At 37.3% G+C, this 16,977-nt stretch overlaps 1 protein-coding gene across 11 annotated transcripts in view; it reads right to left on the bottom strand.

Annotated features, from left to right (window-relative positions):
* Positions 1-16,977, bottom strand: part of SH3KBP1 (SH3 domain containing kinase binding protein 1) — a 237,018-nt gene that overhangs the window by 102,815 nt on the left and 117,226 nt on the right. For 10 of the 11 annotated variants that reach the window (XM_062603814.1, XM_062603809.1, XM_062603813.1 and 7 more), the window contains 2 exons: positions 11,144-11,250; positions 775-892 (listed from right to left, as the gene is read on the bottom strand). In XM_062603814.1, the coding sequence (XP_062459798.1) occupies positions 775-892; positions 11,144-11,250 (225 nt within the window). Of the gene's footprint in view, positions 1-208; positions 327-774; positions 895-11,143; positions 11,251-16,977 lie in introns of those variants that run through there. The other variant, XM_062603819.1, reaches the window with a different exon arrangement.

Consider the following 16,977-nt stretch of genomic DNA (forward strand, 5'->3'; position numbering starts at 1 on the left):
TTGACTTTTTTTCTTTTCACTAAAGAACTGACCACAGATTAAGAAATAGAATATCTGTTTGAAGAACAGAAAAAACATAAAGACAAGTGTCCAGTTCATATAAAAGCATACTTTTGGTTCAGGTTATTCTCCAAGGAAAGCTATATATATGACAACCTACTACCATGCTTATATTATTGTAAACTTAGTTACCAAACATGCTTTTCACCTGCAGCAGTACTGGCCCACTGTAAGTGAGAGAACAAAGTCCATGTCCCAGTTCTGGCCTTTTTCCCTTTGGCTGCTGGGGCAGTGAGTGACGGAGGTAATAGTAACATGCTCAGCACCTGGAGGGAAAAAGTGCCGCATGTCCCACACCAATAATTATGAATCCTTAAATCTACTGGAGTCATTACAGAAGGCATGGCACTTTAATCCCTCATTTAAATAAGCACAGCCATTATGTAGATGTTTGGTTACTTTGCTCAGTTTCCACATCTAAAGAAAAAAGAAATCTTGCAATTCATTTTGAAATGCAAATCATCATTGCCTTCTCTCTTCTTGGTCTGCTGCAGCTTGGCAATTCTTAACACAGCTAACAGAGCATTGCCTATACTACAACACAGGTAGCATTGCAAGTACACGCTTATCATCACCTGACCCCTTCACAGCAGAAATTAAGAACATGGCATTCAAAACCACTTTCAAGCGAGAGAGAAGAATATGCTACCCTATCAACACATTACGGGGCAAAGACACAGCCATACATACAGGACAGCAATATTTTTTCCTTACTCGGTTTTACTTGCTCTTCTATTCCAGCATCTTCAGAATCAGACAGCTCTTTAATGAAGTTGGAAGGAAACATTCCAGTCTTTCCATTGAGTATACCTTCCCACCATCCCTCTTCCACCTGCACCAAAACAAAACCAAGAAAACAAGGAGGTTAATATAACAACCACTTTACAGAATTAAATTGTGTATATGATTTTCAGTAACAATGACAGTAACAATTTTGAGTAGTTTGTATTTATTTCGGGTATAAGGAGCACATGACGTAGGCTCCAAGCCAGAAAATACTTCTTTCTTTTTTTTTTTTTTTTTTTTAATGTAAAATCAAGAAAGATGCATGCACCCATCTGTAAATGTCAGCAGTGCCGACAGGAGTAAGAAGCATGGATGAGCATTAGATAAAAGGATTAAAAAAAACCAAACCACAAACTAGAGAGCACACAGTGTCTCTACATTGAATTTTTTATGGATATCAGTTCAATCACTAAATTTGCTGTGCACACTGTACTCTTACTCATCTTCTTGATGCATGTGATTTGCAGATAAGAGTTTAAATTCATTAAGCAATCAATGGCCAAAGAGAGATGCCTGCAAATGGCTATTCAGAAAATCTAAACTAGGTATCTTAGTATATATCATGTGAATATTCTTGGCTTCCCCATCAAAATCAGAAATTCTCTATTTTGAAAATTAAGAATGTTGCTATATCATTACTGTGTTAATGTAAGTAATCTATGGAGAACAAAGAACAATGCAAATGCATATTTGACTATAGCTTTACAAAATGCTACTGAAATACACAACAATGACATGGTCAGGAGGAGGAGAGACACTTCCTAGGCCAATCCCAAGAGAAAATACCACTTAAAATTTACAAATTTCACCCTGTATAATCCATTCAGGGTTGAATGGCGGTGTCAGGCAGTGAAACGACAGCCCTCAGAAACCAGATGCCTTTAGGTTATAAAGGGACAGGAAGAAATTACTTATATGCATCAGCCAAACACACCCTTGACATATAAATAATTTTCATCTGTCAGTCACTGTCAATTCACCAAAAAAAAAAATGACGGGGAAGGACAGTTTCAGTCTGTGACACATCAATCACTCTCCAATAATGTTTGACCCTCCTCTTTTTGCCCCACAAAAAAAGATGAAAATAGAATTTTGACTTTACAAATTGAGGGTATTCACATCTACTGCCAAAAAAAACAACCCCACACCTTAGATGATATTACAGAAAAAAAAATTCCAACTTGCTTTGTATCACTTATCTGTGAACATCTCAACTCCTTAGAAAACAGATTTCTTAATACAACCAAGTATTTCCTTAAACTACAGAGGAATGGCTGGGATTTGGTTTTTTTTTTCCAACTTAGCTACATGTACTATTTCACTACGAAGAGAACTGTTGTTACTTCAGGAGTGTTTCTTGTGCTTTTTCTCCATCTTCAACCATTTTACCACATTTCTTGTCTTCCTGGTTTGATTCTGCTTTTTTTGGTTTGAAAGCAATCCAGACCAGCACAGCTACACAGCTACATCCATTTAATCTCAGTACCTGCCCATAACAAAATTACCCCCTTCTTTCTCCCTGCCAAATGCATCAGCAATATTAGTGAGCTCAGAAGCAACTCTGGGAAGAACAGCTATTTTCTTCTTTCTACTTCAGAGCACAGAATACATATAAATCACTCACTTCAGTAGACTGCAGGTTTTCCACATTAATATCAAAGTCCCTAAAAGGCAATATTTGCTTTTCTTCTCTCCAGACAAATTAAAAAACATTTGGAAAACTGAAACTGCATGACACACAACACTTAGTAGACTCTACAAATTATATCTCTAAATACCTATATATGATATGTTGTTATATAGAAAATACACAAATAACCAAGACTCTCCAAGCTATATTTCCATTTTTCTAATGCAGTATACCCAGATGGCTCTATTGATTTGAACTAAATATTAAACCATAACTGCATTAGCTGATTGACCAGAAGATTAATCACAGGGGAATTACACAGATCTCAAGATCCCTGTTTTTTGCAAGATGTTGAGATTACTTGACAGAAAGAAGGTGAACAATATAATCAGTTCCATCTTTCTCTCTAGTAATTTTCCTCTGCTTACTTCTTCCAGGGTAACACTTCACAGTTTTCTTACAACATTAGCATTCTTTGTGTAGCATGTTTATGTATGGGTCTTTACGTATGTGTATAGAAGTCCACATAGACAAAGGTAAATCTAAATTGGATGTGAATATACTTACAGCATTCATTAGCTTACTATAAGTTTTCCAGCTGATACAAGAATGAAATCTCTGAAAACACAATGTCACATTCAGTAATTTTACAAATTTAGAAAAACCTAAAGGAAAACACAGCTTTTTTTCCACAAGAAAATGTGGAATTGTGTTAGCAGGACATTAGAGGTTGAAGTCAAACTGGGCCTCCCACAGATCTATTAGGAAATTTTCATCAAAAGCATCAAAACTTTAAGTATTTTTAAACACTATAGCTACATGCTACATACCTTTAAGCCTCAAAACACCAGCTAGAGATTAATCCATACACTAAAGAAGACATTAAAATACCCTTGGGGTTTAGTTATCCCAAAATGTGGCAATCCATTACCATATGGTTTGAAATGTTGCAATAATTCCCAGCAAATAAAACCTCACAAAGGAAAACCCATTGTTCATGGGGGCAATCCATCTGGAGGTACAAGCACTCAATAAAATTTGTTACTATACTATTATAACAAAGTGCTTTCAGGATTTATACATCAAGGTCCTGATTCATGCCCAGAATTTATAGGCCAGACCAAACAATCTAAAAGGAGAATTTCATTCAGTAGTCCATGTCCCTATCCCAGAAAAGAAGTTCTACTATTCATAGTACCCTACATATATAAATTGTTAAGTTAAGCCTGAAAACAAAGATACCGTTTTTAAATTAGAAAAAAAATGGCTCCAATCTGGAAGAGGTTGCCCAGAGAGGGGGTAGATGCCCCACCCCTCAACATATTCAAGGTCAGGTTGTAAGGGGCTCTGAGCAACCTGGTCTGGTTGAAGAAGTCCCTGCAAACTATTCTGTAATTCTGCCAAATGTAAGTGGCCACAGCTAGAGGCATTTTCAAGACATGTTTTCAGTGTGTTACCTGTTCACTGCCTTTCAGAGAGACATGGCACACTCTCATTTTGCCAGGCCTCTAGGCTGCCAATACTACTGTCACACCACATTTGAAGAGCAACAACACAGAGGAAAGTGACTGAAGATAATTCATTGCTCCATTTAATGTATTTAGGGAGGTGACAACTCATGCACCCAACTGCAACTCAGTCAGTGCCATGCACGGGGCAGGGACAGATGCAATAAGACAGCTATATGTGGTCTAATGCCTGGATTTGATTGAACAAGATACAGATGACAGTATCACCAGAAAATGGTGCATCTTCTCCAAAGAAATGCAACCCATTAAGAAGCCTTGCCTTTGGATTTACAGAGAAATTTTATCTATACAATAACTACGCAACATTCAAGTATTCTGCCAATATCACTGGGCTTTGGGTTTTTTTACATTTTCAATGAAGAAAAAATACTTGTATTTTGGTTTTAATTGAATTAACCAATAGAGCTTTTTATGCAAATGAGGGGTTAGAAACTATAAACCAAATGCAGATTAAAATAACACAAAATGTATTCATATAATTTATTAGGGAGTATTTAATGAAATTGGTAGATCCCTGCACACAATGACAACCCAGACTAGAAAGACACTAAGAGGTTGTAATAGTAAATTTTACTTACAAATAATGATATAAGTAAGAAATGATAATTAAGTGCTCAAAACAGATACAGTGGAAGTGGACACGCAGGACAATAACAAAGGGAATTATATGTGTGAAACATTCAGACACATAAAGAAGTTCTCAAGGGGGTACAGAGATGCTATGACATTCAGCTGCTTAGAAATCAACAAAAATCTACTGAATTCAGCCTATTTCCATGTTTAAAGAACAACTAAAAATTAAAAAAAAAAAGAAAGAAACAAGAAAAAGGAAAATAATATGACAGTAGTTCAAGCATTCAGGAAAACATTATAGTTCTACTTTAGACCAGGAATGCAGTTTTATTCTGTAACTGTAAAGGAACCAAAGAAAACATAATCACGTTAGTAGGCCACTAGGTATACAAGATTAAGATCTTCTAAAAGTGAGGAAATGTTACTTTTTATGTTATTTAGGTTTTCTCTTCATGGCCAGTAAATACAATTTGCAACATCCCCCTTTAAATAAAGAAATGTCAGAGAGAGCATCAGACTGACCTGGAGTGCAACAAATGTTGTTGCTATAAGCCTAGAAACCCCTTCCCTTGAGGGAACTGGATGGCCATCCCTGTACCTTCAGGATGGGATACCCAAAAAGAGCAGAAAGTGCTGACGTCAGCTACCAGCAGTTGCTTGCCAGAATATTTAGGTCTGCCACAGCTTCTTGCTTACACCTTGCTATATAATTAATAGGCCAAAGTTGTTATATGATCCATTCTATAAATATACAAGCAGTTTGTCTGCAGGAAGTTCGATGGTGCTACTAGGCTGAGAAAGTTGGGGCTGTTCAGCCTGGAGAAGAGAAGGCTGCGTGGAGACCTCATAGAAGCCTTCCAGTATCTGAAGGTGGCCTACAAGGATGCTGGGGAGGGACTTTTCACTAGGGACTGTAGTGATATACAAGGGGTAATGGGTTCAAACGTAAACGGGGGAAGTTTAAATTGGATCTAAGGAAGAAGTTCTTTACTGTAAGGGTGGTGAGGCACTGGAATGGGTTGCCCAACAAGTTGTGAATGCTCCACCCCTGGTGGTGTTCAAGACCAGGTTGGACAGAACCTTGGATGGCATGGTTTAGTGGGAGGTGTCCCTGCCCATGGCAGGGGGTTTGGAACTAGATGATCTTAAGGTCCTTTCCAACCCTAACTATTCTATGATTCTATGATAAAATATCTGCAGCTATTTGGAATCACTGGCACTAACTTAAACTGGCCTTTAGTTTCCAATAAACTCCTGTATCTGCCTATTTCACAAGATTTTCTACAACCTGTAGCTTTGCCTATTAGGCTGGTAGACTACTTCCAGCTCACAAAGGGAAGCTTTGAGTCGGGAAAAGTTTCAGGTGGAATAAAGTCTCCCTGGATCACAACACAGTCTTTCTGGGCTGTTAAAACTAAAACACAATCTCAGGAATAAAACAATGCCACAGGCAGGCAACAGGAAGGAGAGAAGCCCAAGGTCAAGCTTAGAGAGAACTACAGCCCACAAAGCAACGGAAAAAAATATTTTATAAATGTCAATGGAAGATCTTGAGCCTCAAGTATAAAAGCTGAAATGTTGAAATGAAATTAAAAACATGGATTCCCAAGAGGTAAAATAAACACTACGTTTACTGCCAATGGGAAAAGACCATTTTGGAAACAAGACCACAGAAAATGGTGCTTACAGTGCCACTTGATGGCTTATTCTGGGAGTGCATTCTGACAGAGCCAAACCCATGAGATATCAACCAGCCTTGGGCTTCTGCTACAGCACACCTGGAAGCTGTTTGATAACTCTGGCGCAGAAGAGAAGAAAAAACTGCACAAGCACCTTGTATTAAGGTATCTTTTCAGCTTCAGAGGTTTTTATTTTACAATGTCAAAATATGCTTTGTTTTTTTTTTTTTGTTTGGGTTTTTTTGTGGTTTACGTTTTTGTTGGTTTTTTTAAACATGATCTTCTTACGTAAGGCACTGAGAAACAGAGAAGGCAATCACAAAGAACTGGAATGACCTTATAAACTGTTCAAAGGTATTTATACCCTTATTTCCACAAAAAAAGTGCCTCATACCACATGAACTATTCAAGCAGTAGTCTTAGAAGTCCTTGTGAATCACCTGTTGGAAGAGGAGCAGGAAAAAGACCACAGCTTTTCACAGAAAAGTAACTGGGAGACATGGAACCGCAGGATCCATTCCCAGCTGTTTTCTTGAGTGTTGTATGGTTCTGTACTTGTGGCACAGATCATCCCCTTTCCACTATCAGATATTCCCCTTTCAACTCTACAGCTGTCAAAATAAGTTACTGTAAGGGAAGTCCAGCTCAATCCCCAGTGTTTATCTTGTTCTTGGAAATGGGTTGAACCACTTTATCCCATAACAACAATATCACCCCACCAATCTTGCCCAGAAGGAGCAACAGATTTGTAAAAGCACAAACTGAATTTGTAAAATTTCAAATGAGTTACCTATAGTATTTGATCACATAATATATGGCCTATCAAGTAAAAGCCAAACAATAAGCTCAGCAGTACTACAGCAAGTCTCAAACTTAGTTGTGAACTTAAATTCCTGCACCTCACATTGCCAGAAAGCTGACTTCTCAGCAGGAGGATGTAACAAGCTATACAGCAGCATGACAATAGAGTAACCCTCAATGAAAGGAGGCTCAGAACTGTCGAAGGACATGCCAAGTGTCCTTACTCTGATGTTACAGGTTAATTATCTGCATCCCATGAAAGTCTAAGGATGAAACATAATTGGAATTCAGATATCTGCATTTAATAAGATGATTAGTTACAGCTTTATTTTGGGACAACTGTAATTAGAGTTACAGCTAATGAGCTCGGAAGATGACAAGCAAAAATCTATCAATCACACATTAAATGTGAGCGTAAACAATGATGAAAATGCTTCTCTTGTTAGTTTCAAATGTACTTTTAATTTAAGTATGCTAATTGATGTCTCATGGGTATCAGTGTCTGTGTAGTTATGGAAACCTGTAGTTTAACAACAAGCATTTTATCTATTGGGATGAATGCTTGATCTTATTATAATTAATTTCTAACTATTTAGAACAAATAGGAAGGTACTGTGAATTCTGAACATACACAGCCTCCAAGGATATCTATGTGTTGACAAGCCTAGCGTCTCAGAACTCACACTTGCTGTAGCAGGTGTTTCAGTTCACTCACTGTACAGCTCCAAACCACTTCTACCACAACAGGAATTCCAAATAGTATCTACCATTACCACAGACATATAAATCCTTTCAAAAGTATCTTATCCAGCCTGTTGGCACCAGGAAGAAGGATGTGGGGCTACTACACCTCAGAGGTTGGTTATCACCCTGCAAGCAGAGGCGGGAGAAGGGAAGGCATCCTCATCCTCAGCATGTCACCATCTGGTATCAGTGTAACCTGTTTTCACTGGGGATCTGGGGAAACATACTTGGGCACTGATGGAGGCAACTGGAAAGACTTCACTTCCCTTATGCTAACCCTTTGCTGGAGGCAGTGAACTTCCAGGGGCTCAAGGAGGAACAGAATCCATTTCTTTAAGGATGAAGCCAAATTAGCACAGTACATCAGGAACCTGCTTTTCTTTGCAACAAGAAAAGTTTAATGAGTTGTCAACAATAAGTGATATTTTTGCCACATTTTTTGATAAATATACACACAAAGCTATATAGGCAGTATTTTGATCTAAACAATACCCATTTTAGTTTGCTGTAAGTCATTAGAAATTAATTTATTTTCAACTAAACAGAAATCCACAGATATTTGAAAATATTAATCTAAGTCAATTTAAAACAAATTAATTCAGCTGATGAAATTTTTTTTTTAGGAGGATACAATTAAAATACTACCTGTGGGAATCTGAGACCTTCTACTCATTAATAAAAAGATGGGGTAAGAGAAAGGAGCAACTGGAAATGGAAAGTGAATGACTGTTAATGTTCTAATTATCCACTGAACCACTGTAAATAATGCTGAAGATGCTATCATAGAGTAATGATAAACAAAACTGATATTTTGCAAGAACTCTCCCCAGCTGTTGCCTATGTGGGACAGGTTTTGTTGCAGCTGTTTCAGGTATTTTTGTACAGTAACACATTATGATTCTGGCCCTTGAAAAGAAATCTCTATTTTCACAACTGAGGAAGACAGATTTTTTAAATAATAAGGCACTCACATCAAACATTTATCATTTGAAATAAGAAACATCATATAATGACATAAACAGTGTGAATCCTATTTCAATATAATGACTCTCTGTGCGACATCACCTATAAGCAGAAATCAGTACACTAGCTGGTACAGCTTTCTACATCAAATAAAGTTCCTGCTTCAAAAGAAAAATTCTGCCTAGTTTTTCAAGGAATTAACACTATTACAGTAAGGGCAGAAGAGGAAGCAACAACAACGATTCAAAATCAACTGTTTGGTATCAACCATGACGGAAAATAAAGTTCACACAAAATCACTTCCTGAGTTGCTGATCATTTTTTCTCTTTTCACCTTCTCTCACCAGCTGATCCAGTTCCACCCAGAAGAGCCAGACAATGCCCTGGATCGCATAAATGTACCAGATGGTGCCTGAGGCACAGATTACGTTTCAGTAGGTGACAGAACAGGGTACTTCATAAGGTCAAAGTGGACATAGCCTCACCTGTGTCAGTTATTCTTCAGCATTTAATTATGGCCAGCAGCTGAAGCTAGCTATGAGCAATCCCCTTCAGTAGTACAATAAAACTAATTCCAGTGTAAAATTATTTAGGACTGCCAATCAAAAAAAAAAAAACCAGCCCTAGGCTATTTATTTTCTTAAACCTTAGAACCTGCAAGTTGTCAGTGCTTTCTTCAGCAGTAGTAATCCAAGGTACAATTATGAGTTTAAGACTATAAAGTCTGTAATCAGCAATCCAAGTAGGTTTCAAAAAGACATACCCTTAACTATAAGCACACAAATGCAAGTACAGGAATGTTTCATAGTTTTTCTACAGCTTTCAATTTTAATGCCAACATTTTTAGTCTCATTTGGATTTAAATAAACCTGTTATTTATAATTAAGTTGTTTATATTTATAAGATGACAAGAGATGCATTTCATAAGAGAAGTCTACTGTCCCATCTAAATTATTTAATCATACAACTCACTTGGTAGAGCTAATTCGCTGGCTGGCTACTAGGAAGGGATTTTATTCCATCACTTTACTCTTGAGAGACATAGACTTAAAATTTTTAAGTAGGCCAGCTGATGGAAGGTATTTGTGTGGCCATGTAAGTTCAAATGTACTTCAAATTGTGCAATGAAAACAGCTCATGCTGCCATGAAACTTGTTATAATATTGGCTTTACATTGTCTTTTAAATATGCTCTTAAATATCTTACAGCTTTGACATTCCCCATTACAATTCTGCTCACAGACAGAATAAGGCTAGTTAAGTGACATATCATATCTGATTCCAGGAAGAATGATATGCAAAGCTGGTATGTGAAGCTAGGTTAAATGAAAACCAGTGATTACTAAGCTTCTTACATTCAGATCTGAGAATTAAATCTCTCATAACAAAATGCTGGATGTCATACAGATTGCAGCAGAATTTATATTCTTTTAAAACTGATTTCTTAAGTGACAGATGCAGGAAAAAGAAAACTAATTGTATATCCTTGACAAGAAAATAAATGTTGACTTATTAGCTGCTGAGTCACAGGGAATAAAAGTCCTACAAATAAATGATACAAGCTGAAACACACCTTTTATTGGCTGTTTGTGCAGACTAAAGGCTTAGATCTTTTTAAATCTACATAAATAAAGACTAAATGAGTTTGAATGCATTCTACTTAAAGGATTCATGTTAACATTCTGACTTTCGGTCCTTATGCTATTAAGCTAAAGAAGGTATTTCTAAAATCTCTAATGGAACAAAACTAAGGTACTGGGAGCAAACACCATTCCCTGATCCTACAACCAGGATGGGGAGGGTGGGGTTTTTTATTTGTATTTTTTTTACTGTTTTGCTTGTTGGTTAGTTTGTTTTTTTGTTTGGTTTTGGTTTGTTTTTTTTACTGATTAGACTAAAATGAAATAGTTTAAATTTGCAGGCATAGAAGACAAAAGCTGCTGAACATTAAGTTAATGGCTGAACTTCAGAGGTCTTCAAGTAAATTTCTTAAAAGTGTTTAACTCCGTAAAGATAATTCTTCCCTGTGGCTGTCTTACTAAAATTCGGAAAAGCTTTTTCTGCTATATAACCTTGGTTCTTTGGAGATACAACCTCAATAACCCTTTAGCACAGACTTCAAGCTTTTCCCTGAACAGAGCTCAGAAGTATCAACTGATCAAGTAAAACCTACAGGGAAAAAAAAAAAAAACATGAAATCCATACAAACAATCACATCCCCTCAATCCCAACAATAACTCAAACCAGACACATCCATATAGCAGAGAAGAAAAATGTCTGGTTTAAATTATGTCTTAAAACACACTGTATCTAAGAGCTTCACACGCATAAGATATGTTAGAACTGCATGTGTGCATATTCCATTAAAGATCTCCTCACCTCTCCCACAACTTCAATGATGTCACCAACTTTTAACTCCAGTTCATCTTCATTTTGAGGCATGTAACTGAAAGCCACCTGACATCTTCTTCTTCTGTTTCTCTCTCCTGGTGGAAATAAAACAGGGAAACTGTAAAATGAAAACAAAATTCCATGCCAAACACAAGCCAGGAGAAACAATTGAAGATTATTCTTTGAGCACTGTTAAAATAACTGGAATGTTTACAATGCTTAGTATATCTGATCAGAATTAACTTACAAACAGAGTGTGGAGAAAAGATTTCTGGTGCATATTATTTCTTTCAATTATTTTTATAATTCAGTGAAATTAATAAATGACAAGAAATTGTGGGGATTTTTTCCTTTCTGCAATATTACTCAGGAGCCAAAATTTAACTAATAGATTGTGCTTCCTAGTGACAGGATGGGTAAACTTTACCCAGAGGATCTTTCCAAACGTATCTGCTACAAGTTCTCTTCTATGCTAATACTCCATATACATGGTACAGGCAAATCCTGACAATAAAGGGATGGGAAAGGGATCCAAAAGGGATCCAAAACCTTGTGGATTTTGCTCATATGGAAATAACTCTCAACTGATTACTTTATCCTGTATCTTTTTCTTTATAATTCATTCACAGGTGTACAAATAACACTTTTTTTTGAATATATATTCTTTTACATATACATATATACATACACAGTTATATATGTATACACACATATTTGTAAGGCGCATATTTATGCACTAATATCGGATTAAATAAAACCCATCCCAAAGGACCCCCAATGCTAGGTACGTCATTGGGTGAGTGTGGTTAAGGCAGCCTAATTTTGAGAATCAACCAGGTACTGGAAATTATGTTACCAGCCATCTTTTTTTTTCGTTTGTCCAGGATGGACGTGACGTTGGATGCATGACTGGAGAGAGGCTTGAACTCATAACTCTGAATAAGAGTAAACCCTCTTACCTGAGCCTTCTGACATCACAGTTTTAAGACAGGTAAATGAAAAGATTCAGTTCCAGAACTGTTTGCCACATCTGCTGGCTAATTTATATACGATTTGTAGCAGAGCAGATGAGAGAACTTCCCTAAATTAAGTTGCCAAGGCTTGCTGCTGAGCCTCTATTAGCTGAAGGACAGCTTACTGACATGAATCATTACCATGTTGGAATGTGTTGGAGGAGAGTAGAAAAATAGAAATCATTCAAAACACACAATTCACTGATTACTCCCTCTTCTCTAGAAAATGTGCAATGTATAAACCATACTGTTCTGTATATTTACAAACAGGTATCCCCACATATACACACACTCTACGCAAATAACTCTACTTTCTCTTATGCTATTTCTCTTAACTGCTAAACATGCTCAATACACACCCAAATCAGTTGTACAAACTCTGTCCAAGAATGGCCTTAATCTGACATTAAATCACAGAAATGTGTCTTATGGTCAGTCTATTACTTCTCCTGCAACATTTCTTAATAATCCTTCTCTAGGTTGAACAGGAACAAAAAATTACAGAACTTCCTCTTTTTTTATTCTATTAATTGAAACTAGAGAAAGGAGAAGTGATTGAATTTGGCTTTCTGACAGTATTTTTCACATCCACTGCAATCCTGCATAAGTGGCAGTTTACTGAATCCTAAAATTTGTACCTTAATGCCATATAACCAAACTTGCTCAAATTGGCTCTTTTTTCCCACCTACAAATGACTCTTCGTTGTTCACCATCTAAATTAAAATGGTCTTAAACTGACAACTTTATACAGCTGTATTCAAAATAAATATAACAAATACCTTCCTTATTGGGTGCTTCTTTCATTGTGCAAAAGAGGCTGGCTATTCTACCTAAAGATAACATCCCCACTATGATTTCTAACATCAAATAGCAACCTATGTGCTGATGTTGCCTGATGTGACAGATATCAGTTGCCACCCCATTTAATAATCAATATTGTGTGACTCTTGGAGAATATTTTTGAGATTGCTAAAAGAATAAGTAAATACAATTCTGAATGTTAGTAACAGAACTATATGAATCCTTCCTCCTCCCACCCCAGAAAGTTTATTACTGCATAGAAAATTTAGTGAAAGTCTGCATTTATCTCCATTAGTCTCACGGCTGTCTCACTGATCTCCCTCTCCTCCTGATGCTTACAAATGTAAACAACAGGCTTTGCTAATCCAACTCCTTTTGGTGTTTATTCTAGGATTCACCTATCTAATTGTAGAAGTCCCTGAATCAGATGTCTAAATCTGAGCCTATCAGTCAGGAGTGAAGAGAACCTAATACATCCTGAGGGTATTTAGTGTCACTGTAAAATAGACAACTAATATACATCAGATGAATGACTGGAGGTGCCTTCTTCTACTGGTAAAGCTAGATCAGACCTCAGCATCTAACTTTAAAAAGTCTAAAGTTAGGTCAAATGGGAAAAGGAATGAACATATATTCAGAAACTAGAAACAAACAAATCTTTGAGGGTATAAACCTAATTTGTTTCAACGTGATGTCTGATCAGATTCTAAAAATGGTATGGTTGCCTGTGGCAGCAGGAGACCCTAGAAGAGCTTCCTCCAGCTGTACACATGCAAGAGAGCATGATTTCCAGACACTTAAACACCTTTCTGGCATTAGCAATGAAGAAAAAAGAAAGAGGCAATGACAACTCACTGGCATACAATAGTTACCTTTGTAAGGGTCACCAAAAGCTGAAGCAACGTTACACAGGAGGTCACACTGGTACGTACATACTGCTGTCAGACCCAGGAAAGGTCACAAACTGACAACGCAGGATTAGATGAAAAGTGTGGCAGAAGCAGAATAGACAGGAAGCAAACTATTTCAAAATGAACTGGAATGTTCCAAGCCAAACTATTTTTTTTAAACTTGAAACCTCCCTCATGAAACAGATCTTTATATAAATGAGTGTCTGAATGGATTAGATGGTATTTTTTATAGAGCCTACTTTTCACTGATGCCAATGTCTGTACAGCCTGCCCTGTCAGTGAAAACCACATTGTTAACTTCACCAGCAAAATGTCCATCAACTTTACGTACTAATACACACTTCCCCCCCCCCCCCCCGTCACAAGATAACAGTACAGCAACCTGCTTCATAACACAGCACAAGTATTTTATAGAGTCAAAAAAACTATAGTCAATAAAAAGTTCAGAGACAGACCCACGGAGCAAATGTCTGTTTCTCTTCCTTCTGACAATATGTAGATCTAAATGGCTGACAATCTCTTCAAAACTAGGCCTCATAGTTTTGTACTTGGATCTGGTTTATATCATGCATATCATTTATATCATGCATATCATTTATATCTGCATCAATATCACTGTGGTAAAGACATTTCTCCCACATCTAAAAAAATTTCAAATGCACTAAAGCACATAGCTCCTTCAGACCCATGGACTTCCCTCTAGCGCAGACTTGCTGAGCAGGCTCAGGTGAACCATGGAAGGAAACTGAGATCCACTGAGCACCATTCAAGTAGATGCAAAGTGACTGAACTCAGTAAAACCATACAGCAAAGAAGCCCCTTTCAGGCAAGTCTATTAGGATGAAAATGACAAGTTGGAGGAAAAGTTTCCTGTCTTTTTGCAGACTTTCCTGCACGTGGCATCATCTGCCTTCAGTCTCAGTTGCACTTCCAATCCTTCCAGCTCTCAAAGCTGTATCTGTAGCTGGGGAAGAACTGGTTCAGTGCACAGTGTCTCTTGGTTAGACAAGCTGGGCTGTGATATGACTCAGCTAGAAACCAGTTCTAAATTTGATGTGCCAAACGACAAAAGGCAGCTATTGTTCAACTAAGAGGTGATGTATATGCTTTTAGGTTGCATGCTACTGATTTTAACGGTACTGATGGAGTTCTGGTACAGATGTTTTGGACTGCCAGCCTAGATGGTTACTGTACCATCTTTTATTATAAACCACTGAATTGTGTGTATTAAAATGCAAAAGCTTGAGCTACAAGCTTACTTCTGAGAAAAATTCTTAAATCCACTACCCTCCATAAATGCTTTTGAGAAACAGAAGTCACCTAATTAAGAGCAAACAGACAGCATTAAAATTTTATCTTTTTAAATTGCTTTTTTTAAAGTATAATGAAGATAGTGTTAAGACTTCAGATAAAGTCTTAGTCACACTCAATTCTAATGTAGATTCTGTCACTACCTTCTATAACACAAGAACTCCACCATCTTATATCCAGCCGCTAGGAGAAATACAATTCTGATTTTAAAAAGCACCAGAAGTCTCAGCTTCCAATTTCCTTCTTTTCCTGGGGGATCTGGGAAATGTTTCTCTGACTTGGGATATGACATGCCAATTCCAACTGTCTCATCACTGACATGCTGTTGAAAGGGTGAATGCTTTCAGATGGGTGACAAAAAAACCACAACCAAACCTGCTGAGGTCTGTTTATTCCCTGTCTAGCAGAAAACAGAAGTAAGCTGGGTGCAAATATTTTGGGGGGGGGGGGGGGGGGAGAAGAGAGGAAGAAGGAAAGGGGACACAACACACACACTGTTTGGTTTGGGTTTTTTGTGGTAGTTTGGGGCTTTAGGGGGATTTGTTGGGGTTTTTTGCTTTTTTTTTTTAAATCTGTGACATTAAAATACGAGAGAAGAGAACGAAACTGCAAGGAGGATTGAGGGGAGACAGAATATCTGAGGTGCTTCCCGTACACTACCAAACTGGTTATATAAAGCTGCTGCATTTTCTCACAAGCAGATGAACTGGGAAGTGTCCTGATTTGACATGTGCAGCTGAATCACAGAGATTGCAGGACTCCATTAAGCACAACTAAGCCAAAATGCAAAATACCATTGTTGCTAGTAATATATGACTCCAAGTGTGTTAATGTCCTAGTGTTACCAAGGAGTAGGTTTTCTTTTGCTAGACTCCACAGAAACACTTCCAGGTATTAGCCATCTGGCTGCTGCTTTGAATTTTATGACCAAGGTCTGTCTGTGAGGAACCTGAAAGCCTGGAAGATACATTTTTGTTACACTCTTAAGTCATAACATATGCACCATCAGAGTATCAGCAAACCTCATGCTGTTCAATGAATTCATTCTTTTCTTAAAAACATGCAGCAATATTCAGGCTTTTTAGCATGTATGAGTCTTTTGCGTAACAGGAGTAATTACGGGAAGCAACTTACAGCAACAATGTAGTACAGTGGTCATATGCTTTTACAGGAAAGCCTTTAACTAAGAACTGGAACTCTTCTGTATGCCGCAGCAGGAGCCAGGCTTGTGCATTTGACAGACACAACTGAAGTACTAGTGAAGCCCAGATCATTATTTAAGTCTAACCCAACAAAGAAGGAAATACTAGAAAAGTAACTGGAAACAAACTCAAAAGACACCTGCACAGTTTAACCATATACCAGCAGGGTTATTTTTGTTTTTGTTTTTTGTTTTTTTCTAAGTCTGATAGTTTTAAAATGCAATGAAAGGAGCAGAAACTTCTGCAAGTGCAACATCAAGAATGTAGTCGAATCATCACCAGCAAATTAGACAAAGCAAGTCCAGACTCCAACAGCAACACTTGGCCTTGCCATACAGGCTGCATGTTTTATATCTTTCAGTGGCAAAGTGTAAAACACAGTATTAAACTACACATTAACTCAACCACATGCAGAACTGAAAATGCGTATGTTCATCAAAGCTACTAGTTCTAGTACATGTATCTTTTAAACTTCCTAGTATGAATTATTACTTTGGATTAGTGTTATAGGTGAAACACTCTATCACAAGACATAAATTGGAACTTGGTGACAGGGTTTCAAACACGCTTTTTAGACTGCACT

Source organism: Pezoporus occidentalis, unplaced genomic scaffold (genome assembly GCF_034315485.1).
Source record: "Pezoporus occidentalis ecotype Australia unplaced genomic scaffold, CSIRO_AGI_Poc_V1 ctg81, whole genome shotgun sequence".
NCBI classification, from domain to species: domain Eukaryota; kingdom Metazoa; phylum Chordata; class Aves; order Psittaciformes; family Psittacidae; genus Pezoporus; species Pezoporus occidentalis.